Raw genomic sequence first — 15,371 nt, forward strand, 5'->3', positions numbered from 1 at the left:
CTACAAGACTGCTTTTGAATGACCCCTTTGATAACCTCCGCATCCCTGATTCCCAACTTACTACCACCTTGCTTAGGGAGATGCTGCTGGCCTTCCGAGACTCTATACAAATCAGACTGGACCATGCAATTGAGGCTCTCCGTGACTCTGTATTAAAGGTTGAGCAGCACGTACAAGATGCGGAGGACAAGATTGCCGAAACAGTACGCGATTATAATGTCCTGATAGACTCTCACTGGCAACTCAACGAGGAGGTGGCTCAGCTACGTGAGACTTTGACCGCGGTAGATGATAGGTCTCATGCCCATAACCTGAAATTGAGGGGAGTCCCTGAATCTATTTTTACTGCTGATCTGGCCACTTATACCCGTGAGTTCATGAAAGCGATGCTGCCTGACTTCTACCTGAACGATCTTGCTGTGGATTGGGCGCGCCACCTGCTGCGGCCGGCCCACTTGCCTCCGGACACCCCGAGGGATGCTTTGGTGCGCATCAGACATCTCTATGTCAAATCGGCGTTCCTTGCTGCAACCCGACAGCGCACATCGATGCCTGCTCCTTACACGAAAGTGGCTGTCTTTCCGGACTTATCTGCGGCTACTTTGCACTTTGGAAGAACATTTGCCCCGGTAACAGCCGCATTACAAGCTCACGGAATCCCATACGGCTGGAGAGGCTCCTCTGGCCTCATTGCTACTAAAGGCTCAGACTGTGTTACAGCAGCTACAGTCTTGGGATCTCCCCCGTCCTCCACTAGGTCACTCTCAACATCTACACCACCTCCTTCATGCCCTGCTCCTGTTTGAGCATCACCTCAATGCGGTTTCCCGTGTTATAGGCAACAACTAACATGCTGTATAATGGACCTTGCCGGTTGCATATTTTCCTTCCTCCTCAGCTGGACTGAACTGGACTGTGTGCCCCACACCCAGAGCGCAACCATGGGTCAATCTCTATTGACTTATGTTCATTTGCGGTCCCTGTGTCCACTGTGGTCTATGGCGCTCCATAGTGGTGATTTCTGTTCTAAGTAGACCCATCTACATTTGCATCTCCACCCTCTTACACTCTGTGGACATTTGTCAAACTTTACTGCATACGAGAGGACGTTGTGCGATCGCCGTCGTATTTGTTTTGTATGTTTCATAACATTTTGTTGCTCCTGTTTACATCTAATGCTGTGTGAGAGCTACTAGTTTTGCGCCTAAGTACAGATATTTTATTGCTACTGTTATAATGTCATTACCCCTGCTATCCTCATTTTGGATTGTTTCACTACAGTTATGCTATCTCTTGTTTATGCATTCCTTCTCCTTCCTGCTCCCCCCCCCTTGTGTATGCTCCTGTTTGTTACACCTGACCCCCCCCTCCCCCTCCCTCTCCTCTTCCCCCTCCTTTCCTTCCTCTACCCTTCTCCTTCCCGTCCCCCCCCTTTCCATTGCACAAAAACATTGTTGTGGAAATTCCATTCGTTCGGGTTCGGCGACGTTCTCCAAACTCGAACGCTTGGCATTTGATTGCCTGTGGCTGCAGAAGTTTGATTGCGCCCTAGGGCTGCCAGGAAAAAGTGGATGCAGCCTATGGCTGTATCTATGTAATTCCAAGTAATTATGTTATTATCACATTATCATAGGAATATATGGTGTGGTTCTTACTAACAAGAGAAGGAATTAGTCTGTCTAAAAGTCATATACAGAAGAGGGGTAAAAAAAAAAAAAAAAAAAAGTCATGTCTAAAAGTCACGTATGCCTGGAATCCATCCAAAGTATTCCCAAATTATTTCCAGGAACTCCAATAACCGAGATAGGATTCCAAATATGTAATATGAAGCCCAGAGGGTGTACTCATATATAGCGGTTGTATCAAGGTATTCACATGATGTTGCAGTTAGCGATGACTGACCCCCAAATAATGGTTATGTGTTAGGAGATATTCACTAAGGACTGAAATGCTGCAGATTTTGACTTACCTGTTGAGGATAAAGTGGTTGTGCAGTGGTCGGCCTTTTTTAAATATACTGCTGCCCCATGTAAAACAATAAACATGTTGGTTGAGATTTATCAAACATGGTGTAAAGTGAGACTGGCTCAGTTGCCCCTAGCAACAAATCAGATTCCACTTTTCATTCCTCACAGACTCTATGGAAAATGAAAGGTGGAATCTGATTGGTTGCTAGGGGCAACTGAGCCAGTCTCACTTTACACCATGTTTGATAAATCCTCCGTTATCCTTACCTGTTCGCACTCCCTCGGTGTCCTCCTCTGGTGTCACCTGTGTCCACCGTGGACTACAGTGCCTTCACTTCTGATATGAACTTGTCTGGGGAGTGACAGCCCGCTCAGCCAATGACTGGCTGTGGGGCTGTCTCGTCTCAGTCGGTGATTGGCTAAGAATTTGTCTCGGAAGTAGACGCTTTGCAGTCGACAGGGGACCGACACTGAGATCAAGCCAGACTCTCTGACTGATGTCGCCACCTCTGACCAGTCCCTCCAGCCTACATCACCATCTCCCAGTGATACACATAATCTTTAAAGGGGTTATCCAGCGCTATAAAAAGATGGCCATTTGCTTCCAGAGACAGCCCCACTCTTGTCTCCAGTTCAGGTGTACTTTACAATTAAGCTCCATTTACTTCAATGGAACTGAGTTCCAAACCCCACCCTATCTGGAGACAAGAGAGGGGGAAAAGTGGCCATGTTTTTGGAGCGCTGGATAACCCTTTTAAAGGGGTTGTTCAGTGAAAATCTTTTTCTTTCAAATCAACTGGTGTCAGAAAGTCAGAAAAAAAAATCTCAAGTCTTCCCATACTTATCAGCTGCTGTTTGTCCTGCAGGAAATGTTTTATTTTCAGTCTGGCACAGTGCTCTCTGCTGACATCTCTGTCCCAGACAGGAACTCTGTCTCGGTTTTCTATGGAAAACCTCTCCTGCTCTGGACGGTTCCTGTCTCGGACAGAGGTGGCAGCAAAGAGCACTGTGTCAGACTGAAAAGAAAACACTATTTCCTGCAGGACATACAGCAGCTAATAAGTATGGGAAGACTTGAGATTTTTAATCGAATTAATTAAACATCTATAAACTTTTCTGACACCAGTTTATTTAAAAGAAAAAGATTTTACCACTTTAATATCATGTACTTCCTGCCTTCACCCTTTAAAAGGTATATACGGCGTCCACTATAAATATATTCTAACTACCCAGGAAATAAACAATAGGAGAACCAGACATCCTCTGCTATCTCAGAAAAGGAAAATTCCCTAAACCATAGAAGAACTTGTAAGAAAAGTATTATAAGCGACACAGGCGATCCAAACATCCGGCATTGTGCCTGCACCAAAATCTGGAAAATCTATGTTCCAATGAAACTTTTTACTACAGGTGATTTACTGGATTTCATTCCCAGAGAGAAGGAGCTCACATCAGCACTGGACGCGGTGTTCTTCCCTCTCTGTACATGGCTCCGTCACAGCCCTGACACATCCCACTTTAACGGGTCCCCCCAGCCTTACAAAACACCGGGGGGACATTCAGTGCGGAGTCTATAACTCGTATGTGTTAGTTTCATCAGGGCACAGATAGTGACAGCTATTACAGGAGGATGACATCATCTCCAGGGCTTCTATTAAGAACGTCTTTTTCTTGGATTTTCTAAACTAATGATGTCATGTAAAATAAGCATCAGAGAGCTCGGAACACACTATATACAGCCATTACACATCCTGGTCTGCCGGGAAATATATAATACCTATTGGCAGCAAATAAGAGTCATGAAAGCACAGATACAACTCGCTAGCTGGTCTAAGGATAGCCGTACAAATATCATATACATCTTCTCAAAACAAATTCAGTACACATTGGGGGAGATTTATTAAACATGGTGTAAAGTGAAACTGGCTCAGTTGCCCCTAGCAACCAATCAGATTCCACCTTTCATTTTCCAAAGAGCCTGTGAGGAATGAAAGGTGGAATCTGATTGGTTGCTAGGGGCAACTGGGCCAGTTTCACTTTACACCATGTTTGATAAATCTCCCCAAGTTTCTTTTTATAATTAAAGGGGTAGTGTGGCGCCCCACCGAAAAAACAAAGCACAGACATACACAGAAAATTTACTTACCATCCAACCGGTGGCAATCTGCGTTTGAATTTCTCTTTCTCTTTTTCTAACTCAGAGCGTATAGTGGATGCGCTGCAGCACATCTTCTCCATACTTGTTTTCCTCATTGGTACAGGTCTGAGCACTCAGACCCGAACCGATCAAAAATTTTGATATGTCTCAATGATATGTCAGTGACACTTTAACATTCAATGCAATCCTGCCTGTGATGATAATATAGTAAGAATTGATCTCTATAGAAAAGGATGGGTCAGTCCACCCCACTGGCCCACCCCTGCTCATGAATATTGAGGTGACGTCACTGAATATTCACGAGAGGGGTGGCTTGCTGCACTGAGGGCAACAAACCACCTTATTTACATATTGAGGCTGGGTTCACACTACGTATATTTCAGTCAGTATTGTGGTCCTCATATTGCAACCAAAACCAGGAGTGGATTAAAAACACATAAAGGCTCTGTTCACACAATGTTGAAATTGAGTGGATGGCCGCCATTTAATGGCAAATAGTTGCTGTTATTTTAAAACAACGGCTGTTATATTGAAATAATGGCCGTTATTTACTGTTATATGGCGGCCATCAACTCAATTTCACCATTATGTGAACAGAGCTATTCTGTGTTTTTAATCCACTCCTGGTTTTGGTTGCAATATGAGGACCACAATACTGACTGAAATATATACGTAGTGTGAACGCAGCCTGATGGTGTTTTAACAAGGATAAAAGGTAAAAAAAAATTACCTTCATGCCCAGCTTCCCGGGCACTATGAAAAAATAATATAGGATTACGTGATACAAGTTTTGTTTTGTTTTTTTTCTAAGAGTCACTTACTATTCTGCTGGTTGCCTCAGTGATAGCTGACAATAATACATGACATAATGATTGAAAGATAACGGGACATTTACCAAGACTGTAAGTCTTGAAGAGGTTTTCGAGGAAAAAAAAAATGAACTTTTCTCCTGTCCACAGGATAGGGTAAAAGTAGGAGATCTGTCTCTGTATTGGGCCTCTGTATTATGAATAGAGCCGCGGGTATTGCACATTACTCGCGACTCTATTTATTCCTATGGAGCAATGGAAAGAGCCATGTATAGCGCTCATTCGGAGTACTCATGTCTTTCCGTCGCTCTATAGGAATGAACAGAGCCGCGGGTCACATGCAATACCCGCAGCTCTATTAAGAATACAGAAACCAGAGCCTGTTACGGAGTTCAGCGGGGGGTACAGAGGTCAATCCCCCCTCGGTCTCCTACTTTTCCCCTATACTGTGGAAAGAGGAAAAGTTTCATTTTCCTGGTATACCCCTTTAATATGATGGTGCTCGTACACCAGCCACGACAAATTTACCTCTTAGTAAAGCCCGTCGGACATGTCATTGGACTTGCATACAAATCTACACCTACTCCGGAGCAGGTGTACATTTCTGCACAGTTTACGCCTGCTTAAAGGTGTAAACCATAATCATTTTGGCACAGGAGGAGACAACACCAACTCCCGTCTTGCCATACTTACCCCCACCCCCATTAGGCGAGCAGGAGTTACGAATGGAATACGCCACGGAAAAAGTAACAATCTCTGCCGTGTCCGTGGCATTTGCCAGGGATGAAACTTTGATTGACGAGTCCCAATACGTTTAGAAGATAGTGAAGAACATACAGGGAGGGTCTATAACATGGCTGATTCTAATATGAACCTGCAGGTTACAGTAGAAGGGGCTCTGGAGCACAGACTGCTGCTGTAACAAGTGATATTCTGCACATCCAAGAGAACTGAAACACTCAGGAACACATGCAAGTTTTATTATTTGGACAGAACGAAGTTATAAATGCTTCCAAATGCAATTTCTAATAAAAAGAGATATTTGTAGGATGTTACAAGACAGTGATGAAAGAAATGCCTGAAGCCAGAAATGGGACCTGAATAGCTATTATTACAATAGTAATCTATAAAGGACAGATATAGCCGGAGTGCAGCGCACATGAGTACATGCAGCAATAATGTCTTGGCTGCTATGGAACACGCTGTACATCTTGTTCTGCTCTCGCCCCTTTTACACTCATTGTATGTGAAGTGCAGATTTACATCAGAGCAGGGCAATTGTGGAGCTCGGCAAGTACCGGCCATGTGCACTAAACAGTATTTATAGCTGGGATATTGGAACAATCCCTTCTTCCTATTATTACTTTTAAACAGTTCATAACTTTAAGCTCTTGAAAGGAAAAAGGTAAATGGTGTGTGGTAAGACGGTGATTTTTTCAGGGCTGAACACCGGGACTCCAATGTATTACTGTCCCTTACCCTTGTCTATTACCGTCAACCTTACAGGAATGCTATACCGCACCTTAAAGGGGTACTCCGGGCAGGAGGGCTTCTTTCACTATGGCCAGGGAGGGGGTGGATGAAAGCATTGACGTCCACTTACCTCTCAGTTTCCAGCGTTGGATCCTGCATCATGCTGGTCCAGTCTCTGGTCCCCGGACGCTTCCTGGTCTATGATGTTGCTTGAAGCGTGATGTTTAAAGCTCGCTCAGCCATTCAGTGGTAAAGACAGGACTTCACTACAGCCGCTGAATGGCTGAGCGGGCTTGAAACATTACGTCTCAAGCCATGTAATAGACCAAGAAGCTTCCGGGACTGGAGACTGGAGCAGCCCGATGCAGGACCCTAGCAATGGAATCAGGAAGGTAAGTGGATGCCGTTGCTTTCATCTACCCCCTCCTTGGCCATTGTGAAAAAAGCCCTCCCGCCTGGAGTACCCTAAAGGACAACTATAAGACCAGGTCAGAAAAAAAAGCAAACTCAAGAAGGGATCTTGTACACCTTGTCTGTAGCAAACGTTTGAGGCCGGAATTGCCGCTCTTCGACCCCCATATCACCTGTTTTCATCATATGCTATTCTCCAATGACTTCTGGTCTAGGCTGCATGTGCAGGCAGCTCAAAGCCTACATGTCCCAGCATCCTCTTGTTCTGTTCAGAGACCGTCTGTAACATCTAGTGTCTTCTCGCTTCTTCACAGCGCCCAGCTCACTCAATTTTACCGCCCTTCTTCTCTTTGTTACATGACGTATAATAGCATGTATACAGACTGCCTGGAACACCTTTTAATCGGGTCTGACATCCCTGAATGAGGCGTTAGCGAGAGCTGGGCAGTGACAAGGGAGTTTCTGACCCCCAAAAAAAGGTCCACACCAGTAAAGGTAGTGTAGCAGTCACGCTTAAGGGTCCTATTACACTGAGCGATTTTTAACGATAAACGATCGCAAATTAGATTGTTTATCATTCACCTGAAATCGTTCACCATATTACACAGAGCGATAATCGTTAGTTACAATCGTTACTATGATCGTTACTATGATCGTTATTGCGATCGTTTACTCCTTCTGATCCCAGAAAACAATGAACAATGTGCAATTACACTGAACGATTAGTGAAAAAATGTGGAACTTGAGCGAACGAACGTGGAATTACAGCGAACGATTAACGATAATTTTAGGTTCAGATCTATATCAACGATCAACGACATACGAACGATTTTTCGATTGTTGCCTGCAATTACACAGAATGATTATCGTTTAAATTCAAACGATTTAACGATTTTTCACACGATAATCGTCCCGTGTAATAGGGCCCTAAGAAACACCTATAGTCGTGAAGCATTTCAGCATTGTCATGACTCAAAATGGTGAAAGACTGCAGGACGTGACAGAATGCTTTTTGATGGAACTACACTACTTCCATCAGCAAGAGAAGGCCCAAAAAGAAGGCTGTATCTGTAATAACTGTATATTAAGAAGTTATATAACTTCTGATTGTAGTAGTGGAGTGACTGGAGTGGAGTCAGTCCATCAGCCAGGTCATGACGTCAGCAGCACTGGAGATCCTGGAGCCCGACAGGGGTCTCAGGAGGGTCAGATGGCTAAAAGGGGGCATGGGGAGAGCTAAGTTAGTGCTGTTTGATGTTTTCCCCCATGCAATTTAAAAAAAAAAACCTGAGGCTGGACTTCTCCTTTAATGTATGTACATGCAATAAAGAGTCAATAGCACATGAAAATTACCACAAATACAGTAAAAAAAAAAATAATGCATTAGAAAAGCTACATGTATTGTAAGTATTGTATGTATGTAGCATGTCAACTTACAATGCAGAAAGGTCGCTAGTTAGTTGTGGATATTTCCCATTAAATTAAAAACTACATAAAAATCCATGTTATACAATGAAATGAATGCAGCATGTCCATAATCATAGTAAAAAATGCTTCAATCCATAAAAGTATGCACAATAGCTCAGGTATATGTATTCCTGCATTTACACTTAAGGTACTGTATAGGCGCATTAAGGCATTTAAAGGCAAATGTATTATACAGAATAAAAGGCCATATAGCAACCTCAATCCCTGTCAGGCCCTTTCCTCAGCTCATGTAATCCACTGTAAGCTTTCCAAGCCGCAATGAGTATGGAAGAGACTGAGCCGGTAATAAAGACAATTGTCAGTGACCATTTCATGTCAGCCGTGTTGTGGAGGTGATGAGAAGCCGCGCATCTGGAGAAGAAATTAGAAAGTCGTTGTGTTCTAGCAGATTCCTAGTCCTCAGTTACAGGCCTGTTCTGCTCTCCAAGGTAATGAAGAGAAGGGTGTAAATGTATCCCTCGCAACACGCAAAACAGAGGAAAACAAGTCAGCACCTATGGCAGAATGACGGCACTTGCTGCTATGGGGTCAGAGGGACCTTTGTGGAAATAAAGTGGCCCAAATGTACGGGCAAATACGGGCAGTAATAATATTACTGACGATGAGAGACAACATTGAGCCAAGACGCCTTGTGGAAGGTTCTTCTGCTTTGTTGCACTACAACATGGGAATAGATGTACTAGGCATTTGTACTATGTCATTTACACCACATACTTCTTACTAAGGCCGCACAATTCACACCAGGAAAGTCAATACTTTGTGGAGCCACCTTCTGCAGCATTTACAGATGCCCATCTTTTAGTTTCTGTCTCTTTCCGCTTGGTACCTCTAGGCTCTGGGACTTCTTAGTTGGGTTGGTACTGTATACGGCAATTATGCCAAAGACTCTTGGATTGAAGTCGGGGCGTGGACCAGACCACTCCAAATCATTTCAGTGTACCCACAGGGTAACCCGTCATGCCGACTGAAGAGGGTACAGAGAGGGCTCACAACTGGGAACGTGACTAATAGATGACATGAACCAAACTGATCCCCTTTCAACGTGCATACAAGTTGGATTTATGTAGAGGTGCACTTCTGTATATAAATCCAGGAGCATCTGAGGAGCCAGCCTGATCCAACTTTGCTGTAATGTCCTTAAAACAAGTCAAAATGGGGCTGAGTATTGTGTGTGGCCTCCATGTGCCTGGTTGGCCTCCCTTCAACACCTGGACATGTAGGGTGGCGCCAACTCCTGGACAATCTGTGGTGCAACATGACGTTGGTGGATGTGGTGGTGGTTGTTGAGATGTGCTCAATAGGATTCAGGTCTGGGGAAAGGGCGGCCAGTCCATTGCCTCAATGCCTTCCTCTTCCAGGAATTGCTGACACACTCCAGCCACATGAGGTCTAGCAATGTCCTGCATTAGGAGGACCCAGGGACAACTGCACCAGCATATGGTCTCACAAGGCATCTGAGGATCTCATCTCGGTACCTAATAGCAGTCATGCTACCCCTGGCGAGCACATGGAAGGCTGTGCGGCCTGCCAAAGTAATACCACCCCACAACATTACTGACCCACTGCCAAACCGGTCATGCTGAAGGATGTCGCAGGTAGCAAAACATTCTACACAGCGTCTCCAGACTGTTACATCTGTCACATGTGCTCAGTGTGAATCTGCTCTCATCCGTGAAGAGCACAGAGTGTCTGCAAAACTTCTTGCCACAGCTCGCATTGATGTGCCATCCTGGATGAGCTGCACTACCTAAGCACCTTCTGTGGGTTGTAGACACCGCCTCATGTTACCTCTATGGGTGAGAGCAATGACAAAATGCAAATGTGACCAAAAAAACAGCCAAAAGGGATGAGAGTAGAGAAATGGTCTGTGGTTACCACCTGCAGAATGTGGATGGTGGGTTGCACCTGGTGAGTTTAGCACTGGTGAGGCTACACATACAGTACAGTACTGGAGTGCATATACAGTACAGTAGTAGAGTTAGTGCACCACCATCTCCCATCCTGTACTGTATAAGACTGCTGGAGTGCATATACAGTACAGTAGTAGTACAGTCAGTGCACCACCATCTCCCATCCTGTACTGTATAAGACTGCTGGAGTGCATATACAGTACAGTAGTAGTACAGTCAGTGCACCATCTCCCATCATGTACTGTATAAGACTGCTGGAGTGCATATACAGTACAGTAGTAGTACAGTCAGTGCACCACCATCTCCCATCCTGTACTGTATAAGACTGCTGGAGTGCATATACAGTACAGTAGTAGTACAGTGAGTGCACCACCATCTCCCATCCTGTACTGTATAAGACTGCTGGAGTGCATATACAGCAAAGTAGTAGTACATTCAGTGCACCACCATCTCCCATCCTGTACAGTATAAGATTGCTGGAGTGCATATACAGTACAGTAGTAGTAAAGTCAGTGCACCACCATCTCCCATCCTGTACTGTATAAGACTGCTGGAGTGCATATACAGTACAGTAGTAGTACAGTGAGTGCACCACCATCACCCATCCTTTACAGTTCCGGGGGGGGGGGGGGGGGCACTATACAATAAGAGATGGGTGGAGAGTTGGTGACTACTGTACTATAATTGCTGGTTTTGTTGAATGTTGCTTGTGTATAATGTCCTGTACAGTATATAGCGCTGTTCTGTACTGTACTGTAGTGATTATACTGCGCACTTTTCAATGTAATAAATGAGTATTGTAGGAAATTATTGGTGGGTGTTGGAACCAATTAAACCCATTTAAATTATTTCCCATGGGAAAACGCTGCTCTGTTCTCAAACGGCCTTCCGGAACCAATTAAGTTTGAGAGCCGAGGTACCACTGTACCACTTAGACCAAAGATGTGAGCAACCAACACTCATTAACTAAAAAATATATGCAAAACCCTTGATAAATGTCCCCATTGTCTTTTTTCCTGCACTCCAGTCCCACTCTGTGGAGCGTACAGCTTATAGTGATCCTGTGAGCAGATACTTCCATCTCCACCATAGATCTGTGGAGCACCCTTATTGTTAGCATTGAGTTTTAGTGGGAGGCGTCTCTTCTCAGCATTGTAGTTATACCGTATTCTTTCCAGTTTATTACAATGGATTTCTAGTGGGATGGGACATTTTATAACCCAACCCTGATCTATACTTCTTCACAATGTCCTTCTCTGATCTGTTCGTAGGCTCCTTGGTCTTTGTGTTTCTTGCTTAGTGGTCTTTTAGACTCAATAGTTGTCATAATCCCAACATGACACTTTAATCACCCATGGGGGGCACTCAACTCATTTAACTCTCACAAATAAAGAGATAGTAAAATGTACTGAGAAGTCAGGGGACAAAACAAAAAAGACATTGGAGCCATTTATCATTTGCGATGTCCATGTAGGTGTGTGTTCCCAATTTTTGTGCACAAATATAGGGCATATGCACAGTATTTGAGCCATTTTGCCACTCTGCATTGACGATAATTTGTATGTTAGTGGGAAAGCTAGTAATGTTCCTAGTAAGAGTCAATCCATATTTTATGCAGTTGGTATGAGATGTGTAAATGTGTAAATGTTGCATGATTTTTTTGTATGTTAGAATATTGAAAAATAATTATAGTGGAAATCTATGCCAGCTCGTTTCTAAGGCTACCACATAGGTTTCCACAGATGTGCCAGACTTATTGAGACCTGTGCACCAACATATGGCAAAGAAAAAGGCCTAATTTATAGAGATGAGAGAACTTGCCAAAAGTTCAGGCTTGCATGAGTTCACTCTTGTCCATATCAGTCTATGCTCAGGAACCCCATGTATAAGTCAGGCAGAGAACAGTTATAGGGGTTATCCAGCGCTACAAGAACATGGCCACTTTCCCCCCTCTTGTCTCCAGGTCAGGTGCGGTTTGCAATTAAGCTCCACTTACTTCAATGTAGCTAAGTTTGAAACCCCACCCCACCCAAGACAAGAGAGTAGAAAAGTGGCCACATTTTTGTAGTGCTGGATTTAAAGTGTGGCTCTCATTCTGTTGGACTATGGGTCCTATTCCACGGGCCGATGGGGGCCTGATCGATAATATAAACGAGTGCCGATCTGCTAGATCGGCGCTCGTTTACTGGGCCTATTCCATGGCCCGATAATCGTTTAGCTGTCATGGCCAGTGATTGGCTGAGCGGTCTGTAAGCTAAGGCAGGCCGCACCGAAGCTGTTGCTGCGAGCAGGAACAGGAGGAAAAAGGAGCACAGGAGAAGCCCTGCAACGTGTAGGTAACGTATGGTGCATGTAAGATCGTCGGTCGCCCACCGCGCATCTCTATTCCATGCAGCGGATGCACGGTCGGTGCCCGATGATTTTAGGTTTGAACCTAAATAAACGATCAGCCGATGACACGATCATCGGCTGATCATTGTCTCTATTCCACAGAGCGATAATTGGTCGAATTGGGACGATTCAGACGATTATCGCTCCGTGGAATAGGCCCCTATATGTTACATGATCCATGTGATACCACATCATTCCTGTAAATGTGGAAGCACTGGCAGACTCCAGCATATGGAGCCCAAGAGAGGAACTAGCTCAAGAGAGGTGCGAACAACCCCATTGTCCTTCTTGTGGGAAAAACATCTAGTTCAACTCCCTAGCCTGGAGAAGGCAATGTTTCTTGTTACGGCTCCCCACCAGCACCTTACATTGGAGGTACAGAGCCCACAGGGCATGCATCACATCAATGATTATTTGGGGGTGCATTACTAAGCAGACGGACTACTTGAAAGTTGCTATTTTCTATACACTTATAGACACTGGCACAATCTAGGACTGGTTCTCCTTACCATGTTTGCCACGGGTGATATCCACATATTGACAGAGTCGGGGGTGGACAATTGTCTTGAGAATTTGGAATCGTCCCAGGATTTTGATAGAGTTTGGAGTCAGAGGAAGACCATTACTTCCGCATACATCGTGAGGGAGAGCTGAGGCGAAGAACGTGAACGCTCCGAGTCCTGCGTCCTTTAGGGGAGCCATGATGGGCGGCTGTAGGAGAGAGGAATTGCAAACACAAGATAGGAGGTATATTGGTAAAAGCATTCAGTGCTACATGCACATAGATACATAGGGGGAGATTTATCAAACATGGTGTAAAGTGAAACTGGCTCAGTTGCCCCTAGCAACCAATCAGATTCCACCTTTCATTTTCCAAAGAGTCTGTGAGGAATGAAAGGTGGAATCTGATTGGTTGCTAGGGGCAACTGAGCCAGTTTTACTTTACACCATGTTTGATAAATCTCCCCCAATGTATTCACCCTCAAGGAGGACTGTCCAGGCTGGATACAATCCGAGCAGACTCAGAACTAGGTCTGTATGGGTTTACAATGCCATCATTTACTGCCATTAAGCGCAGATCCTGCAAAGCTCCCCATGCGCTATAGAGACAGGTTAGGTTAGTTTCCCTTTATGTGTGAACCCTGGCTAATGATCAGTATTAGAACAGGCTGCAGATTTTATACTGAAATTTTTAATAATTTGTTCTATTGTTCTGAATGGGAAACTTCCTGCAACAAGCACATGGTATTCTGAAAAATGGGACAGTCGCAGAACTAATCTGCAGTGTGTGAATTCACCTCTAAAGGACGTGTTATTACTTGTGTACCATCTATATTCTGAATATACACCGACAGAGATATACACCAGGAATATCCACCGACAGTGACATATACAAGTCATATATGTGGTGTCCCACCACTAGAGATGAGCGAACTTGCTGGGTTTCTGGTTCGTAGGAACCAGAAATCTCGGCGTCTGACTCCCGCTGTCTGCCGGCTCCATGCAGTGGGTGGATACAGCGTAAGGAACGCCTAGAAAACTGGGATACAGCCTATGCCAATGGCTGTATCCCAGTTTTCTAGGCGTTCCTTACGCTGTATCCACCCACTGCACGGAGTCGGCAGACAGCGGGAGTCAGACGCCGAGATTTCTGGTTCATACGAAGCAGAAATCCAGCAAGTTCGCACATCTCTACTCACCACATGTGTTGCTTGTTCTTACACCTCTCGCAAAACCCTGTACTTTAGAGTATCAGTAGTGATGAGGTATTACTTAAGTTTGCCACTAGATGTCGCTAGTATTGCACAGCTGTAATGTCTAAAGGGTTATTGTCTCTGTGATCTGTGCACCAATGAGAGCATTTTCTCTTTTCTACCTATCTCTATCCTTCTCTTTTTTTTGCACTCTCTTCTCACCCACTCACAGCACGCATTACAGATGCTGTAGGAAATTGTCACATGGGGAGAGGAAGTGTAGCCACACCTTAGGGAGTCTAACTTTGGATTCTGTAGAGGACGGACGCACACAAGAGTGCTCCCTACAGCGGTCAAGCTGGGCCCTGGCCTATGCCAGGTCCCCTGTTACGGGACTCACACAACTAGCCCAGTGTAGTCTAGTCTAAGGTGGACGGACGCACATGGGGACAGACACCCGTTCCTTGAAAGCAGCACTTCTACACACTATGCAGTGCTGAACGCACGTTTAGAGAGGGCAAGTCAGGGATCATCCCAGCCCGCGCCGTGAACAAGTTTAAAGGTGCAGGACAGTATCCTGAAAAAATAGGAACTGATCCACATAGAGTACATAGGCTTCTTGCTCCGCGAGTGTAACCAGGAAACCTTGGCCACTCTGCTCATCCCAGGTAACACGGTCTGGGGCTTGTGTCACCCTCTAGGACGGGTCATCTGACACTGGTGGGCAATAGATGGAGCAAAGACCAAAAGAGTCAAAGCATGGGCACAAGAACTCTCTATACTCTCAAGTATTCTACTTCTCAAGTTCCGGCAGAGCACAGTACTACTTTGGGTTGGGACTCTCTCGACATCCTCCTCTCTACTTATCTGAACTTCTTCTACCTCTCAGCGCGCAACTCAGTCAGCACTGCTGTAATCCTTCTCAGCTCTCAGCACAGATCCTGTCACTAAGGTCTAAAGTAACTTATCAAGCTGAAACTTACTGTGTATCACTATATCAAGTATTCTGGTGGTAAAGAAGAGTTTATTTATTTTAACTGGACTCTGTGATCCTTATCTAAGCACCTACA

The 15,371-nt window shown here is 44.8% G+C and overlaps 2 protein-coding genes across 2 annotated transcripts in view; one reads left to right on the forward strand and one right to left on the reverse strand.

Moving 5' to 3' along the window:
• Nucleotides 1-15,371, forward strand: part of AIMP1 (aminoacyl tRNA synthetase complex interacting multifunctional protein 1) — a 433,090-nt gene that overhangs the window by 361,022 nt on the left and 56,697 nt on the right. The gene's annotated exons all lie outside the window — the stretch shown is intronic.
• TBCK (TBC1 domain containing kinase) overlaps nt 1-15,371 on the reverse strand; it is a 205,743-nt gene that overhangs the window by 188,461 nt on the left and 1,911 nt on the right. The window contains exon 2 of the mRNA XM_069978417.1: nt 13,117-13,318. Within this exon, the coding sequence (XP_069834518.1) occupies nt 13,117-13,309 (193 nt within the window). The 5' untranslated portion in view covers nt 13,310-13,318. The remainder of the gene's footprint in view (nt 1-13,116; nt 13,319-15,371) is intronic.

Source organism: Dendropsophus ebraccatus, chromosome 7 (assembly GCF_027789765.1).
Source record: "Dendropsophus ebraccatus isolate aDenEbr1 chromosome 7, aDenEbr1.pat, whole genome shotgun sequence".
Lineage (NCBI taxonomy): Eukaryota > Metazoa > Chordata > Amphibia > Anura > Hylidae > Dendropsophus > Dendropsophus ebraccatus.